Source organism: Pelecanus crispus, chromosome Z (genome assembly GCF_030463565.1).
Source record: "Pelecanus crispus isolate bPelCri1 chromosome Z, bPelCri1.pri, whole genome shotgun sequence".
Taxonomy (NCBI): Eukaryota; Metazoa; Chordata; class Aves; order Pelecaniformes; family Pelecanidae; genus Pelecanus; species Pelecanus crispus.
This window is the reverse complement of record NC_134676.1, coordinates 44,053,969-44,073,008: the sequence shown is the minus strand read 5'-3', so window position 1 is coordinate 44,073,008 and position 19,040 is coordinate 44,053,969. Positions and strand designations below refer to the sequence as shown.

General features: G+C 38.3%; 1 protein-coding gene across 1 annotated transcript in view; it reads left to right on the top strand.

The window, feature by feature from the left end:
- The window catches only part of FRMD3 (FERM domain containing 3), a 142,214-nt gene extending 134,352 nt beyond the window's left edge, over positions 1 to 7,862 (top strand). The window contains exon 14 of the mRNA XM_075726209.1: positions 7,267 to 7,862. Coding sequence (XP_075582324.1) covers positions 7,267 to 7,862 — 596 coding nt within the window. The remainder of the gene's footprint in view (positions 1 to 7,266) is intronic.
- The last annotated feature ends 11,178 nt before the right edge of the window (positions 7,863 to 19,040 follow it).

Here is a 19,040-nt window from a genome sequence, read left to right as displayed (position 1 = left end):
TCCAAATAGATACTCGCCATCTTGTTGGTTTAATATTGCACCAGTCTAGTAACAGATTTGTGCATTGGGGCTACATTGGTTCTTAAAAACCTTGATTTTGCAGTACTGTTTATAGGATGTTATTCCTTCTGGTGTACCCTTGCATAAAACCTGTATATCAGCATATAAAACCTGTACATCAGCATATGAAACCTAAGGACTGGAGTTAGCTTGTGCAATATGCAATAAGCTCATGGCAGGGGGCGTAACTCCTTGGGAGAACCCAGTTCCTGGGTGGGGGTGCTGAAATGTCCCACTTGTCCGTTTCTCGGGTGCTAAGCTTTCACATCAGTGCCCAGCACTTTTCAGCCTTGCTCTCTTTGGCTTGGTGCTAGACCCAGTCGCTGCAGTCCCTTCACCTGCTCCTGCCCTTTCTCTGAGCTGCTGGCAGTTGTATCCTTCCTTCTTATTCCAGCTCCCATGTGGCACAGTTCTCTCTCCCTGCTACTCCCCTCAGCCTTTTCGCTGCTTAATCCTGGTTCTGGAGGGGATCAGCAATGCTGGGATGAGCTCCTTCCAGGCCAGAGGGAGGTTAGAGACAAGCAACCCAGAACGCCCACTGTGCTGCATGCTCTGTTTTGCTTATACCTCTGCGCTTTAGGTGCCCTTTGTGGGCGTGAAAAGCAGAGCGGCAGTCTCTGGTGGCTGCACTAGCTGTGACATTGGTTGAAAACCATGTCACACAACACAGCTGGGAGGCCAGTCATAATGCTGCAGAGTCACAGTGCTTGCAACTAATGTGAGTTGGCAACTGTGACAAGGCTTTGCTCCCTTCTAGAAGTTGCCATAAGACTAAAACAAATGGGAACAACCAGCAGGAAAGCCAGGTCATGGTCACTGCCTAAAAAGGAGTTACTATAAACTGTCATTGATTTACTCTCCTTGCAAAGCTAGAACAGGTGTCTTGCATGGGCATGGGATGTGGGTAAGGTAGGGATCTATGGCCCTCTGCTTCTGAGGGCGGGACATCTGGCCATGATGCAGATGCTGCTTTGATATAGATCCTGTGTAGGGGAATAGTTGAGTTTAGTCCAATTCTAGATTCTGCTTCCCTTTCCTACATTTTCTTGGTGACATCCATGAAGTTTGCTCATGTGAGAAAGTCACCCTCTCCTTTCCTCTAAAAGGTCATTCTATTCATAGTACAAAGAAATTCTGTCCACATTGAAAATAAGCAAAGGAATACATAATATTTCTAGAGGAAGTAGTAAAAAGGGTAGGAAGGAACTATCCTAATTTTAGCCAGGCTGATCTTACTTGTTTACACATCTATATGAAGTATTCCCAGCACTGCTCTTTCTGGACCATATCTAATTTTTCAGTTCTCTGTTTAAAAGAAGGAAACCTTCACACTTGTTCCTTTCATACAAAGCCTTTACAAATGTGTAATTGTGTTTGCATGTCTGGTAAGTAAAGCTGTGTGCAGTACATCCGTCCACCAGACAATGTATGAACTGAATTTTTTAATACGCAGAGGATACAGTTTTCTGGGGTGCTGTATTTCCAACAACTGCAGCTTCTTAAGAACGGTGGAGCTGGGGCTGCCCTTCATCCTGCTAATCCTCAGCTGCTGGTTTTGGCCCCTTTTGAAACACTAGCCGCTGACAACATTTATGTCAGACGTCTTGCACGTTCATGTTTGCAACAGATGACCACTGTAAACTTGTGTTTTATTCAGCTGTTCATGTTCCTATCTGCTGTAGCAAGTTAGAGGTTTGGAGCAATCCCAGTATTTGGTGGAAAGGAAGTACTGAGTTTTGGCTAGCGTAGTTTTGGCTAGTCTGACTCTGTAAAATTTGTCCAGTTGCCAGAAAAGTGTAGCAAATTTTTGCTATAGATATGTAAGAAATAAAATTGTGCTTATGTTTACTTGATATTCCAGTAATAAGCATTAAAAGATTCTGATCTATGGAACGTAAATTGCCAGTAAAAATATAAAATGAAGACTGGAAGGAAGAAGTCTTCTCAAATATAATTTAATACTCAAGTCATAGTCCTTTAAATCTAAACACAATATAAATTTTAACTAAAGAAATAGTAGACTTTTCAAAAACTAGCCCCAAAATTATACAGAATTATAGCCTTATAAGTGTAGCAGCAAAATAATTGTTATTTATGAATAGAGGCAAAGGATTTGCAGCAGTGTTGTAATTAAAGGATATGGGCTTCAGCCTTGCTTTAGCTTTTATATTCTCTTTTTCCATTGGAAGACTTTGAGGATTTTTTTTTTCTTTTAACCTGGTTTTATTACTTCAGATAACTGACTTCCTTGAACTCTATCCAAAAAGTAAATAATCTGAAAAACTTGCTCCTTTCTTAAATTTGTGTCACTGGAATATTTATTGTACTGTAGAATGATTTTGAATTTCAGTGCTTTAATGTGATATTCTTATGCATGCACAAGCATTGTAAATGATATCTGCCACAATGACACTACACTTATGTCTTTTGACACCTTCAAAATCTGAGTGGCCCAACACACTTATCTGTGTATTGCAACATGACTGGAACTTTGCTGCAGGCTTACATTGACCATGGTTAATAGCTAATTGTTTCCTCAATCCTTGACTGAAGAAATGTTGTGGTGTTATAGGGAATATGAAGGAACAAAAAGAACAGCTTTATATATTTAATTTTTTAAATATCTAATGAGCTTGCAACAGCAGCAGTTAATGCCCATTGCAAATTTTCAGGGTTTTGTATTAAAATATTTATTTACACTTGTATTTCGCTGATGTAAAATTCAGTTACTTTGTAATACGTTTTAACAACATGTAAACCAGCTGAAAATTCTTTTTTATTTTTTTAAATTTTGTTTTTTGTGCTTTGATGCTATGGAATAGAATGTAATTGTTTTACTACCATATTAGGAAAAGAGTATGGGTAAGATGGTTTGGAAGTAGTAATTGTTTTAGTTTAATGTGTGCCTTCCTCTGATTGTGTTGCTTTTAAGTTATCCACTCAAACTAAATAGTGGACTGTGAAGTTGCTGTACACTTCAGAACTGCAACCCCTTCCAATTTTAATACAACCCCTTCAGAAGACACTGATCTGAAAAGGTTCCTGTGCTGCCTTCTGTCTACAGGTTAATCACAAAGTGAGAAGTTTGCCAGTTATTTGAGAAAAATACAGTTTTAAGGGAAGTTAATACGATCTTTCTTGTTTATGTTCACTATGTATGTTATGCATGCTGGAATTTACTCTGGGGAAGGAGAGAAGGCTCAAGAATCATTAATTGGGGTGACCTTTCTTTGCACTAGCTGCAGCTGTCCTCTCTATGATGAGAAACATGATGAAGATATATTACTGACCTTGCATCTAAGCAGGTATAGAGGGGCTGATGGCCAGGATTCTCAAATTTGGGAGGTTAAAATTAGGTCCTTTAATCCGTACTGAAGTGCCAAAGTAAGTGGCTCAACTTACCTTTTACTCCTATTAAGAGAAATTGAAAAGCACATTTGAAAATCAAATTGTAGTACTTCTGTATCTAAAGATATGTGCAAATGCTTAAGATTAGGCTCCAGAGTTTAAAAATTTTGGCTTTTGTATTTTAAGATATCATGAGTGCACTCTCAAATGACTCAGAGTATGGTTTGATGATCCTGTTTGATTACCTGTTGTTAAAGCATGCTTAGGAGAAAGATCCCCCCAAATCTGGTCTCATCTCTTGGCGTTCATATACTGTTGTGTCTAGTTTCAATCAGTTCGTATCCTCCTCCTGACTGTAGCATGTGTATTTGTTAATGCAAAGACTGGCGTAGACAATAATTTCCAGCACAAAACATGTTTCATGCTGAAATGTGATGAATTTCTAAAATGGCTGTGATAGGAGAGGATGGAGTAGTTGAGGCAAGGAATTATTATCTAGGCAGTCAAATTAAGCTAGTGAGGTGACATCTGCATTTTCATTATTAAGGACAAGATTTCATTTCAGCTATGCAGATCTGCTGGCTAGGTGCTGGTGAAAGGAGTGCTCCTGCTCTCTCTCCGTCCCTGCTAATGTAAAGCGCTTGTGAGAACCTCTGACAAACCAGTTCAGGAAGAAAAGCCATCAGAGAACTAACGCAGGAAGAGAAAGCTATTTTCCTAGGTTAGCTTTACAACCTGGCTCACTCAGGGATGAAATGAGAGGAGGCAGAAATGGTCTTTTTGGTTGATTTAGCCAGAATGTGAAACCTCACCTGGAGGCATAGCCAGTTTATCTCCTAGAGAGCAGGGAAAGATAACAAATTGCAGGGGGAAAGGTCTGTCTGGGCCATTTTGAAGACTTAAAAAGGGAAATGAATTTTAATAGCTAATGTGCTCTACTGAAGGGGGGATGCTTCCTGAGGATGGTGTTCTGTAATGAAGAGGTTTTCTGTAATGAATATAACATGACACATAAAAGCATGCACCAAGAAGGGGATCCAGAAAGTTGTCTTCTCAGGTAAGCAGTGAACTGGCTTGTTCAAGGAGTGATTTAATATAAATAGGTTTAAAGTGCAGTTTTTCTGTCATTTCTTATGTCTATTAGAAATATTTGTAATATGTTGTATATGTTACATTGCATTTATTGGCATTTCATCCCAACTGGTATTAAGTTTGGTATAATTTTACAGTTCCCAGATATTAACAAGCCATCGCTCACCCAGTTTTTGGGAAATCTATGAACTGGGGTAACTTAGCAAGTGCCTTACTTACCTTTTTGATTGTCTGAAGAACACACTAACAGAGCTGTAGAGGTTGCATGGAGGATTTTGTGGTAACCGTCAGGTACTCTGGCATATGGCAGGGTAATATGGCAGATATTTCCGTGAGGACGTGTCTTAACAAACTTTAAGATTCCTAGTGCAGCAGCCCCGTCTTACAAGTATTAATCTGCTTGTTTAATTTCATTTACAAAGTTTCAACATGTTAACTCTGTATCGGCATATTTTTTTGCAAATACTGTTTCAGGGTCTGGCAGAAATGTGGTCATTTGCCTGTGTCTGGCTCAGGGCAGGTCTACTGCTGAGTGATCTGGTAGTGCACAAATCTGGTATCAGTTGTGAAACTGAGATTTTCATGGATATGTCCTGACCTGAGCATGGTAGTCATGGTAGATACAAAAGGTGGGGGAGGGGGGGGGAGGGGGGGAGAAATTGAAAATAGAGATTGTAAGATCTTGTCATTCAAGAAATGCTAAATCTGTAATGGTGAGAAAGTCTAGGTTAAGGTAAGTATCAACAACGTTGCTGAAATGTAGTTACGCCTACTGCTAGTTTAATGATCTTACGCCAATGGCGTAAGAATATTCTTTTGCTGTCTAGTCAAATACAGGCAAAGTAGGTTTCAGAAACAAAGTTAGTAATTTCAGTACACTGAATGGTATCTACAGTCCTTAGGACTAATACTGTAAAAAAAAAAAAAATCAGTGACATTTTCAAGAAAAAACATGAAAAGGCTTCTGATCTCAAAGTGACATTTTTTGCAGAATTTTTGTCAATTATGGTTGAGTTACTATTTAAAATTGTAGCTTAGAATTGTGATCCAAAATGTGTCTAAGCTGTGTATCTTCCTATATTGTAGATGTCTTAATGATAGGGATTTTTGTTTTTCCATTTTTGTCCTGTATCATATGTTTACAGAGCTGTGATGCATCTCTTCCTTACAGCATGGTTCAGGTCATACTTTATTTCCCTTATCTTAAAATGACCATAATAAGCCTTTTTTTAGCTTATTTTTATGTATGTTTGCCATCCTTTAATAGAAAACTTTAATAGAGCTTGCTGAGACCCTTTTGCTTCACACGGAAACCATTATATGTCTAGAGTAATTAGCGCTGGAGATGTACTGCTTTTCTGATTACTTGTTTTTCTGTAATAATACATTTTTTTTTTATACCACATTGTTTTAAAGTTTCTGAACCTTAATCTTTACTGCACTAAAACCGGAATGGATCTTTGATAATGTTAGTTCAGTATCTTTTACAGAGATCTTTAGCTGAAATCAAAGAATTGGGCTAATTTGAATTATAGACAGTACTTTGACATTAATTTCCTGAGTTATGTGTTGGACAAGTCATGTAACGTCTTACTGGTTTTACCTGCTATATCCTTCTCTATGTGTTGCATTTGGATTAGGCATTAGTAAAGAATGGAAAGATGCTTAACATCACAAAATGAGAAATACTAAGTGTTATATATTACTGTTGCACATGACACTGTGTATGGTCTGTTTCTTTTGCACATAGATGGCATCTGGTGATGGTAATGAGTGTTGGACGTGGGACAAATTTAAAACTGTTTTCCCATCACTTGTCTGAGCTCTGTGCCCAGCTCCTCCCTTCCACTCCTGCAAATGACAACAGTCACTGTAGTGTTGATGTAGCTGCAAAACACCTAGACTTTTTTGCAGACTTATTGCTGTTACTGTTAGACTGGAAAAAGGATAGTAAGTTTTGAGAGGAGAGAGCCTGGGCAGAGAGTGGGGTCATAAGAAACAAGCATACCAGTAATGCTAATAAAGACTCCTCTGTAAGGGGGAGAGAGAAATTTAAAGGAGAGGGAGAAAAGAGGCTGTGAGTATGAAGAGTAGAAAGATGAGTCGAAGAAAAATGAGACATGAGGAGAGGGAGCTTTTTAAAGAGGTGAGGCATTTTCATTCCATTTCAATGATAGCTAATTCTCATACTGTGTGTCAACCTTCATCACCTTTTATCATCTCTACTGTTAATATTAATTTATCATGATAATCTATTGTGTCTTTTTAATGTCATGCTCTATTAAAAATTCCCAACCTCAGCCATTATCTTACCACTTTCTCCTTATTCATCTCAAAAAAATAAAGGTGGGTGGTTGTTGTTGTGGTGGTTGTTGTTATTAATTATTATTATTATTGTTATTATTATTAGACACCAAATAGCACCAGTTCGCATATGTAGTGGGTATTCATGTATATCAGAAGTCTGATGCCAGTAAAAAATGAGGTGTTCTGTTTTCTGTTTTGCATTACACCATTGTTAGTTGTAGCTGCATCAGACAAAGTGAAGCAGATCCAGTGTGCTGCAGTGTTGTAAAATATGTTGCTCTCCATTGGAGCTTTTGAAAAAGCTTTTCCAGTTTTTGCTAATTGTGTATGGTCTGGTTTCAATATGCAAAAAGATTGCAGAATCTTCTTTCCAACCTCTATTAGATACTATTGGGAGGCTGAGTTTTGCCACCGGGAAGGCAGAAATTTAGGATCACTATTTTCATCTCCTTTTTCCAGGTGTCCAACTGCCAAAGGAAGATGAGATTTCAGTACCTGTGACTTCAAGCTCCCCAGTTAAGGACAGTGGGGAGAATGCTGATCTTGCCATTGAACAGGAAGAGAAGATGAAAGAGGAACCTTTAACCATCTCAGAACTGGTATACAATCCTAGTGCCAGCTTGCTGCCCACCCCTGTTGATGATGAGATTGACATGCTCTTTGATACCTGTCCAAGAGTAGAGAATGAGAAAGATGATACAGATTCATTTGAGGAACTGGAAGCAGATGAAAATGCATTTTTGATTGCAGAGGAGGAAGAACTGAAAGAAGCTCGGAGAGCACTTAGGTGGAGCTATGACTTTCTAATGGGCAACATAGAGGTGAATGCCTTTGTGAAGAGTTTCTCCAGACTTCTACTTGTGGGCCTTGGACTGTTGCTGTTTGTGTTCCCTCTTCTCCTTGTTCTCTTGGAGTCGGACCTGCAAATCTCTTTTCTCCATGAAATCCGTCAGACGCCGGAGTTTCAGCAGTTTCATATTGAATATTACTGCCCTCTTAGGCAGTGGGTGGCTTGCAAAATAAACTTCATTCGTGACATGCTGGGCAGCTTTTAAATTTTAAATAAATATGATACAACTAAGGGCTATATTCAAAATTTCAGTTAGTGCCAGCTTTCCATAATGCCCCTGGGGTCATCAGTTGGTAGCTGTCTTCATACCCAGTTCATTACAGACTCTTCAGATTCTTAAGTCCCCTTCACATACTTAAATTGCCCCTTTAGTTACAGACTTATACAGTCACCTTACTGTAATCAAAAAGAAGCTTTATTTTAATTGCATTTCAGATGTCCTGCTCATCTATTTCATCATAAGAGATGGGGTCACAATAAGTTTCATTGTCCTTAACTTTTCAATCCATGACACTAAATCCAATGAAACTGAAAGAAAAACTCTTGAATATACTCCTTAGTGCAGCAATCTCTTCTAACCAATGCCTATACAAGCAATGTTTATGCTGGGTTTTTGTTTTTGGTTTGTTTTTCTGTTTGTTTGGTTTTCTACATTTTTATGTGTTTAAAATATTTTGGTAAATTTTTAGCAAAAGACAACTTCTGATGTTATTTAAATGTACAAATTGGTAAGAGTAATGCACAAGGGCATGTAGGGTGTTTTTAGTGTTTTAGCAATGATTTGTTTTTAAACTACTGGCTGGAGAATGAATGACTTTAATATAGCTCTATACAGAGGGACTGTGGTTTGGGAAATATATAGAAAGTTCACTCAAGTTCAGTAGGGGCTGCCTGGGGAAGGCGAAAGGACACCAAATACGCAAATGAATTTCTGAAAGGCACAGTTGGAAAGCTTGGGGAAGTGAGCAGACCTGAAAGTAATGATCCGTCCTCTTACCTGTCAGGTTTTCTTACACCTTATCAGTGCTGTAGGAAGTCTCTACAAGATAGTCCAAGTATGTTTTGGAAGACAGTGATTCTTCAGTCTAAATGTAGATTATTGTACATAACATGGAAGAAGATAATAGAGATAATAGTAAGTAGCAAAAAAAAAAAAAAAAACCCAACAAAAAACCCCCCCAAAACCCTAAATAAATCAGTAGGTGAGTGACCTACTTTGAAAAATTATAAAGAAAAATGTATTCCTTTTTAAAAGCAAAGCATTAGGCTGTACAGTTGATATAAAGGTATTCTATGGACTCACAGTTAAAGGCTTAAACACTTTAAGAGATCCATCTTCATCCTTGATGCCCATTATTACTAATCTCTAAGACATATTTTCTGTGTGTATTAATATGCTTCCTTTCACATATAGCAGCATATTTACACTCTTTCCCTGTTATTACAAGCCCAGTTACATGACCTAATGCTGTTTCATGTAACATGGATTTGTGTATCTAAAGGTATTCCAATATAGCTTAAAGAATATACTTAAGTAAAATCTTGTCAATGCTGAGAACATTTGAAAGCCCTCAAATGTACCACAGAGCTTGTAATTAAGAGGAGAAAGTTTTTATTCTCCCCCTGCCCCCTGATCTTAGTGCAGACATATTTCGTATTGAAACTAGGGAACTCTGATTTTGGCCTCAAAGTCTTTCTCCTGCATAGAGATTTATGAACTGGAGACATATTTAAGGATGGTTTATTAGATGTGCATTTAACACATTATAACCACATCTCTAATTTCTACTGAATAAATGCCTTCAGTTTTGATATCAGAGAATCAGTTTTGCTTGGTTTTGTCATGGAAGCCTTTGCAAATGTCTAGTTTGAAAATGGCAGTTTCCTTAGAGGATTTCTCCTTCCTTCTAATCTTCCTAAGTTTTTAAAGGGCAAAACAGTTACAGGGCTTAGGAGTTCCTTTTCTCAGTTCAAAGGTTTTTGATTGCTATTAATTTCCCAACCAACAAAGGCTAAATTAAACAATGGCCTTTTTTCTCTTGTCTTTGTTTATCCTTGCCAATCTGTTCCCCAGAAGAATCATTATTGATTAGTTACTTGATGTGTATTTCTTCTTGTGCTACTTGCAGCTACATGATCCTTTCCCATGAGGTAATAATCATTCAGCCTAATAGAAATGGAGAGTGAACTAAAGTAGATATTTGACCTTAATGGGAAATTATTCACTTGTATTGTTGCTAAACAAAGGTGTTGGAAAAGGTGTTTCGAGTGGTGAAGGCTGTGAGAGCTGGCATCCTGCTGGACTATGAAGACATGGTTCCATACAGGCTCCTATATAAGTCTGATAATTATTTTTAAAAAAAAAGTTAGATCCTATGCTCAAAAATATAGTTTTGTCCCTGTAAATTACAGCACTCCAGAAGTAGGAGTATTGTTATGCTTGATTTAACTCTATCAGAAAATAGCTGAGTCACATGAGATCATAATCTCAGAAAACGTGCAGTGCAGTGAGGTTTTATGTAGGGTTAAATGCAAGTGTGTGTGTGCACATGTGCCTGCCTTTACTAACCATGTGCATACATTCAGGCCTGGCCTTTTAAAATTCTTCCCTTCTTTCCTGATAATCTCTGATGTATCAAAGTAATTTAACTGGAAGTCTTGAGAGTCCTATAACTTAAAGGCCAGGACCACGTAATACACACAGAAGGATATGGTTGGGCATATTCAGAGGGAGTAGCAGTGTAGTATTTTATTGGTGAGGATGACAGACTTGGATTATGGAGCATCTATAGGTACAGTATTGTGTATTTCTGTCTGTGCTTGGATTATATTGTAAAATGTTATGTACTTGAAATCTATTTTGTGGTTTGTCTTAACATTTATAAACACAACTCTGGGAAGAATTAAAAATGGTTTTATTTCATGGAGACTAAGGGGAAAATATACCTGTAACTCGAGCCTTATCTTTGTACAGTGAATTCACATTTCTATATGTCAACATCCTGATTGTTTTGTATGTTGATATGATGGCAGGAATCCCTAATAAAAATACACTGGAGAAAAGCTTGCTGCAGTTATGACAGTTCTTATGGTGAAAGATGTTTTGTAAATAATAGTTTTTGTTGAGAATTTGTCAGTACCTGATATAGTACATATTTCTTAGGACTCTTACAATTTTTTTTACATACTTTTTTTTATTCATCAGCTGGAGGCACACTAAGAAATTGCTTTAAAATCAGATGTTATTAACATGGCTTCAGATGCACTAACCAGGGGCCTAATCGTTTGCCCAGTTACCATGTAAGAGTTAGTCACAGTCTTGAATTTGCCCTGAAATAAAGTTCCTACACACAGAATACAAATTGAGAAGTCTAGTTTTAAAGTCAGGCCCTGAGTGTAGACATATAGCTGCAACCTTTTCGTAGGCAGATCTGGCTAAAGTGTTATGCAAGCAAAGCTGTGCAGCTTTTGGATGGAGCTTGTTTAACATTAAGTTGGTTTGGAGCTCAGACAGTGCAAAAGCATCTGATAAGTAACATACATTCTGCAAAGAGGCAATTGAACATCATTTTGGGGAGCTAAGTCAGAGAAACCAAGGGTTCTTCTACAGCATATAAAACATTTAGATGCAGACTTGTCTGTACTGTATAGAAAGTGCCAAAATCTAAATGGGCTCTGGCGGTTTGAAATGTAAAGGGCCAGGACTATATAGTACAGGTAGACCTATTCATTCAGTTAAAGCAATGTAGGTTATAATACTGCCTTCAAAAGAGGTTGCATTCCTTCCTTAACATAAAAATACAGCATATCCTCCTCCACATTGTTCGTATTCTAAGTACTTACCACAATTTATGAAAATAGTATGCGTACTTTGGGTAGAAATTCAGCATTTATCATAAATTCTTTCTGAATAATGACACACAAAATTTCTCTAAGATTACAACTCACTGAAATGTCATGCCAAATATGCATTTGAAGAAATCAGGCTGCATTAATTGGTGCTAATGGTTGCTGTAGGTAACTGGCCGGGTTGGCCAAACTGGAGATCACAAGCACTGGAATGCAAGAAACTTAATCTGGAAGTCAAGGTATGTTTCTCAGCTTTTTGTTTTGTTTTGTTGGTTTTTGTTTAAATCCCAAAGGAAGTAATTGTCTCTTCTGTTTTTATGGATTCGCTGTGGGTTTTCAGGTTTTTTACAGCAATGTGGAAAATGGTCTCTGAGACACCTTGTGAAGATCTCTACCATTACAGCTGTTAAATGCCATGCCACAAGACTTTGATCCCATAGTCTTATGTCTTTCATTCTGCCCCTCTACAAAGGTGAATTCTTCATCAGCCTTATCATCAGAAATCTGTAGGAGCTGCTCTAACGTTTTGAAGCTGTCTTGCTTGCAGTTGCTTTCTTTTAAGGCAGGTTATTGCTGTTCATCTCAGCCAGATGAACTCCCTGCAGGAATTCCATCTTACACTGTTAGAAAGGTTGACAGCTTGCCCTTTAGGTGTCTTGTAGCTCACTCCTAGAAAACTTGGGCACTATCTGTGCCTATGAAGTGATGCTTAATGATGTAGTGGGAATTTAAAGCAGTGGCATAACTTTTATCATGAAAGCTTTCCTGCTATAACCGACAACAGCTCAGTGCTTCTCCATTACAATGAAGAATATAAGACATTAATTTCTACTTAATTTCTACTTCACAATCATGTAGTACAAAAATGGTTACAAAAAATAAAAATGAAACATGAGCATGAAAAGTTACCATCTCTTTTTATTTCATTCTGACTTTTCCCATGTTAGCTTGCTTTTAATTTCAATGCAGATATGTTTGGTGAGCTCACGTATGGCAGATACTTCAGAGAAGCAAAGTGGCCCCTAGAATCTTCATCAGAGCTCTGATAAAAAAATACCACCTACTCTTTGCTAGTCACAAAAGATGAAGAGAACATAATTGGTTTAAATGGACTAGAAATTGAGGTGAAATAGGTTACATTTCTTTGATTGGAGAATAATTAACTATATTGATAGAATAAGGCATGTATTACTGGAAAGAGCTGTAGACATTTCCTAATCCCCTCTTCCTCTTCCATCTCTCATGTGCAAATTTAATACAGACCCTGGGCCTCCGAAACATTGCACTGAACTTCAGCATAGCCCACAGCTCTGTATACACTCTCTGTCCCCAGCACATTCTCCATCGCCAGCTCCCTGCTGCTTCTCTTACCCCAGCAAAGGCCTTTGCAGCCCCCTGAACACCCAGCACCAGAAACACTTTGAGATCAGGCGGAGCCTGATCTGCCTCCACAGCGATGGCTGCGCTTCGTAAAATGCACACGCAGACCCTTTCTGCTGATGCGCCATGGGGGCTGCAGAGATGTGCTAGGGCCAGGGCGGCAGCTGGGGCTTGCCAGGCACGTGAGCCCATGGCTACAGCCTCACCCTCCAGCCCCACGCATCGGCTGCGTGCACCTGGGACTGCAACGGCCAGCTTTAAGCTGCTTGTGAACCGCGTTTTGGCCATCCTGGCTTATAGGGAAGTGCCGCTGCAGCAGTGTTTGGCAATAACAGGGCAGGCTAAATCTTTGGTAATGTATTAAAAAGGGTATTTCCTTTTAATTCTTCTGGTTATTTACAAAAAGTGCGGCTTTTACACTGAAAGGGCTGTTTCTGAATGCATTCTGGTAACATTAAAGTGAGAGACAGTTCTCAGTTTCTTTCCCATCCTTTTTAATTCAGTACTGCGTTGACTCATAATTCTCCTGAGCTGTAAAACATGTACAACTGATTCCTGTATATTGTGTTATGAACAGGGTTTTTTTGCAACTTGCATTGCAGCACTCACTGTCCTTACATATTTGCTAAAAATCTAAAATTATACCAAATTATACTATTATCCAGCACTCTCAGGACCTTTATAAAGTACGATAGCATCTGTTTCAAAGACTTTGGCTCTGTGGGTGTCTCTACTCTCCTGCCTGTGAATAACACCTCTGAATTTATGGTTGTACTTTGCATATTGACTTCTGGAGTTATCAGGACTCCCTTGGCAGGACACCGAGAAGGGCATTTAGCAAAAAGCAATCAGCAGAGTTCTGAAATCACAAGTTATTCCCCTGCCAAAGGCTGGATCTATTAATCACAAAATAACAACTTAGAAAAAGAAATACAGCCAATTTGAAATTATGTAATTATTACTGAGCATTAATAAAGCAGACCTCACCTCTAGTATACCAGAAAGCCTTGTTAATTATGGGGGCTTGACTCTCTTCAAAGATATACAAAGCACGGAGTGTAATCCTCTTCGCAGTTGCATTTACCTAAGTGTTCAGCTCCCACATAGATTATAAAAAAAAAAAAGAAAAGGGGAAAACCACAGTAGTGCATAGTATTATCAGCTATAAACTGGGTACAGTTCAGAAGTGTAAGCACCTCTGCTTGTTTTATTATGAGTTTCCTCATGTTTTCTTGATCCAAATCCTTCTGGATACAGTGACAATGTGGTAGATTTGGCCTGTTGGAAATGCTGTAGTGGATCAGACAGGAACTGTTGATGTGGGAAAAGCTGTTTTGGTAGTACCACATCAGACTGAACAAAAACCAGCAAACAGATGTGATGGGCCTAAGTAAGACTTAGCAGAATATCCCAGAGCTGGCCACATTGGTCAAGACAATGGTAATTGTGGTCTCCTGCATCCACTTAATTGCTGCTATGATGAAAGCCAAAGTTACAAGTGTAATTTTGAGGCTTTGAATAACATTTTAAGGTTCCTCTCCTTCCCCCAAAACAACTAACCATTATAATAAAGGTGTTAAAGTCCTACTCAACTTGGTTAATAGTATCATTCAACTCTATGGCAACTTTAAAATGAAGTTACGTACGAAACATGTTTATCCTAAATGTAACCAGCATCACCAGCTATCTTAAACCCTATTGTTCCTAATCAGTTTATTGTTAAGTTGTATGTATAAAGAAACTAACTAATCATTTAACTTGTTTGTTTGTTTGTTTTGTTCTCATTCAGGCCACAGAACTTACTGCAAGTCATATAATAAGCAAAATGGAGGAAGTTTCTACATCTGCTTGTTGTAAACACTTGTTCCACCAGCATTTATTATAAAGAAGAAAGGCATTTTATGTATTTGTGTTCCTTTTGTTCCAAACTGATGACTGGGTTACATCAACTCCAGTGTTTTTAATGTATAATTCACATATTCTAATTACTTGCTTGGGTCTATCTAGAAAACTTGCACCCATTGTCTCTAAAATAATAAGGCAATGACATTGTATTTATTTCAGTACTTTTAATACTACGGCTAATTTTATGAACCTAGTTCTATGTTTCTAGAAATGTAATTCCCCAGTACTTTTTTTTAAAAAAAGTATACATGCCTAGTTACTTTGAACAATTAAAGACAAGGTGCATAAGTATTGATACCACACCTTTACAGGTACAGAAATAGCAAGTTTCTAACAAAGTTGTAACTAAAGTGTAAAATATATTACATGTGTTCAGAGAAAAGGTATAAGCACAGTATTAGAGAAAGCTGTGAGAACCAAAGCTTATACAGTTTGTATAAAGGGCTACAGCTCTCAGTTGAGCTAAAATTTTTAAAGCGTAAGTAATAACAAATTCTATTAATGATTTACTACCTGAATTCTGAGCTTAAGCAAGATTTGGTGAATATGAAGAACTGTCCTTACCTTCTGTGTTGCTGTGGAGCAGAAATCTTTATTTACCACTGAATACAAAATTTGTAAAGCGCCAGTCCGCATTTAAAAAAGTGGTTTAAGAGTGTCCTCTTGTGGCACTACGGAATAATCCATCAGAAGTTGTCTTGCGCAGAAGCACTTTTTAAAGATTTGGATTCTGGAATTGGGGTTTTTTTGTTTGGTTGGTTTTTTGGGTTTTTTGTTTGTTTGGTTGGTTTTGTGGGGGTTTGTTTGTTTGTTTGTTTTAAATGATACTAAAGAAATATGTGTAAGCAGGTTTGCATTTATAGTTTTAGGCCTAAGTCTTTCAAGTTTTGTTGATCCAGGAATAAGCTTTTACACTGGGTTCAGGAAAACACAATGCCAAACGTCCCCAGTTGCACCTCTTCTCACCACCCCGAGGGGACAGGGCTGGGTGGTCCTGGTGTTGGTGGAGTGGTGAGTGCAGGTACTTATGTATCTCCTTATCAATTTATTATATATATCACATTATCTCCTTATAAATGTATTATATACATAGTATGCCCATAGCGTTGTGTCTGTGTTTGTTAAACAAAGCAAGCTGTGTTTAAGTCCTGGGCTGGGCTCGTGTGGTTGTAATGACCCTCTCATTGGCACTGTGCATCCCTCTGCATGCCAGGCTCACCTCTGGTCATGTCTCTCAACCCCACTTGGAAATGGCAAGCATTTATTATATGGTCATGTTTGGCTGATAAGATCATGGATAAATGCGGCTAAGCACAGCTTACATGTTTCCAGTCTAGTCAAATGGAAGATCTTTAGTCACTTTCTCTCCTGCCTGTGCTTTGCTTTTGAACTTACTTGGAACCAAACATAAAGCAATCACATGTGATTTTTAATTTACCACAGCACTGCTGTAGCTCAGGTGTCCCAGAAGTTAATGGAGATGTTGGTGGTGTTGTACAGCATCACAGAAGGGAAATCTGCTCATCCAGGATTGATGGCATCTGCTGTGCATTCACCTCCTTGATTGCTCTGAAAGGTCCTAATGACACACAGTGTTGCACTCCTGTATAGGCTGTTGCTCCTGAGCAGCATGTAGTTTGGAAAGGAGACCTCGAGTGTTTGATATCAAGTTGGAAAATTTGGCTGTAGGTTAAGATGGTGCCAGAGAGTAGACATGTAAAAAGAGGGAACAGAAATGAAGACAATACAGTTGTGTAGTTGACGAGGAGTGTAGTGCCAAGCCGAAATACTTAATTTATAAGGGATATTTTTTTTCCTGAACAGTCAATTACTTAAAAGAGAGCAAGGTCTTGCAGTACTCTGGTGGAGCAGTGTTTTCCACTGTTTTGTATGAAAAGTTCCTGTCAGCCTGGTTGATCTTCACATGTACAGCACAAGTGTCTCTCGTGCATTTCACCAAATGGTCAAAACTGAAAATTATCAGCTGCCTTAATTATGTGGCTGCTCTCTTGAATTTTATAGGAAAACTATAATTGATAAAATTGTCTTGGTGTCCTGTAACTCCCTGAAAAAGCCTTGAGGTGATACAAAAGAAACAGTTCACTGAGAGGAAGTTGCCCAAAGGGCACACAAGAGCAGATTACTGTGAGAACCTTGCCCAGGAACAATCAAGGGTAGTGGTCCATAAAACCTGTACACGTGCACTAACACACAACGCACTGTTTTGAGCTCCAGATGGTCTCCAAGTCTAAAAGCACTCTATTATTATGAAATCTTCTTTTCCCTCATAACCTATGTAGATCATACTTTTGATTTTGTCCTTTTTGTCTTAGTGGAGAAGAACAGCATATACTGGTAAAAACTAAGAGAGTTTGATCTGAGCCAGAGCACTTTGTTTTTAGACTTGATTTTAGGAGGAAAACAAAGAATATTTGAGAATTACCCTTAGAGAAGGCAGGCAAGCAAACACATATGGGAGAGACTTGCTTTGAAAATTATTGTGGGCTGATAACCTGAAAACCAGGTTTCTGAGAACAGTTGTTACAAAAAAGCATAGTATCATTTTCTTGCCCATTCAGACAGTGTTTGCAAGATGAAGTTAGTTTCCATGTTCTTGGGTGTTGTTGCTGTGCCCATATTATTTGTAAATTATTTGTGAATGCTAGTTATTTGTTTTATTTTGCTTTTTATCAAACCTGCAAGAGTCTGGGTTGCATTTCTTGCTGTGCCAGTTAAGTTGTTGAGTCAACTGCTTAGCTGTTGTTTTCCTTACCTCTAGCAACTGAGAAAATGTTTATCAGCCCCAAAGGTAATGTTTAAAAGGTAGAAATGCACAAAGTTATTATTACTTCTGTGGTCTAAATTAGAAGTGGAGAATAGAGAGCAGTTAAGAATTTAGAAATAAAAATAGTTAGGAAAAAGCCCTTGATATGTACAGTGAATGTCAAGTTTTTGGGTCTTAAAAGAACTATGTAGGAAGGAAACTTAGCCTGTGAAATAGTGAAAAAGTATTTTCTTGGATGGAACTTCAAGTAAGTTTTCAAACAAGACGACCTGTTTTTCTGCACTGTCTCCCCTGTCTTCCATCTCTTATCTCCTGCTGTATCTTACATAGCTTACTTAGGCTGTAGGTATCAATCATCAACTCTGCTGTATTTTACAAAATCATGTAATGATGTTTAATTTACCAAGCATTTCATTTGGTGCCTATCTTGTTACAGATGTCATTCACTCCCTAAAAATATTAGAGGAATTTTCCCATGTTTAACTGATGGGTGCCATTCTGATTTGACTGTCCCCCTGACAGTCTTGTGGTGCCTCATTCTGCCTGTTCTGCTGGAATCAGATGGGCTGTGCAGACTGCTTGGATTCACTCCAGTTGCTTTGCTGGTGTGGACATTGCTCCTGAGGCCAGCAGGTATGCAAGAACCCTTTGTTAGAGCAGAGACTGAATGGAATAATATTTTTTTTCTTGATCACTTTGACACCTGAGCCCATGTGTCCTCTGCTCCATGAGCAGAGTAGCCAAAGGGGGAGGAGGTGTAAGATCTGTGTGAGTAGTAAGGTCAGTCTAACCTATCTTGAACCTGAGGAATGATATTAATACATCTTGTGAGTTCTGACTTATTTGTTATTTGCTTAATATGAGTCAGCCTGTTTCAGTGAGTTATTTGGGCAAGGGTCTAAGATCAGGGTGGGAACAGAAGTCCAAGCATACGCAGTGTTTTACCGAAATTCTTGTTCATCTCTATCAGTTCACCTTAGTGGCTGTAAGCCTAGAGGAAGCTTCAGATTTTAAGTAATCTGGCTTGCCTTGATGGTATCTGCTGTCAGTTTTGCCTTGGAAGAATTTGTACTAAGAGCAGCCTCTGAATGAATTTGTTTTGTTGATTATATTAACTTGGAGAATTGATCTTTGGAAACACAAAGCCAGTCTCAGCTGTGCTGTCAATTCAATTGCTTCACTGCTCCCTTTTTACTTATCATTAAAATTGTGATTGATTAGCTTGTCATGTATTTTATTGCCTTGTTTCCTAAAATAAAAAAGTAGCAATATGAATCTGAGGGCTCAAATACTCAAGGAAGATACTTAAAAATAATGATCCTCTACTTTCAAATGAGTACTTCAGCCTGAAAGAGACATTGCTAAAGTTCCTTCATATTAAGGGAAAATCGTGATTACAGAGGTGACCCCTGCAAAATCCTATTGAGAGTAAGCCTTACCCAGGTCTTATTAATATATTCAGTC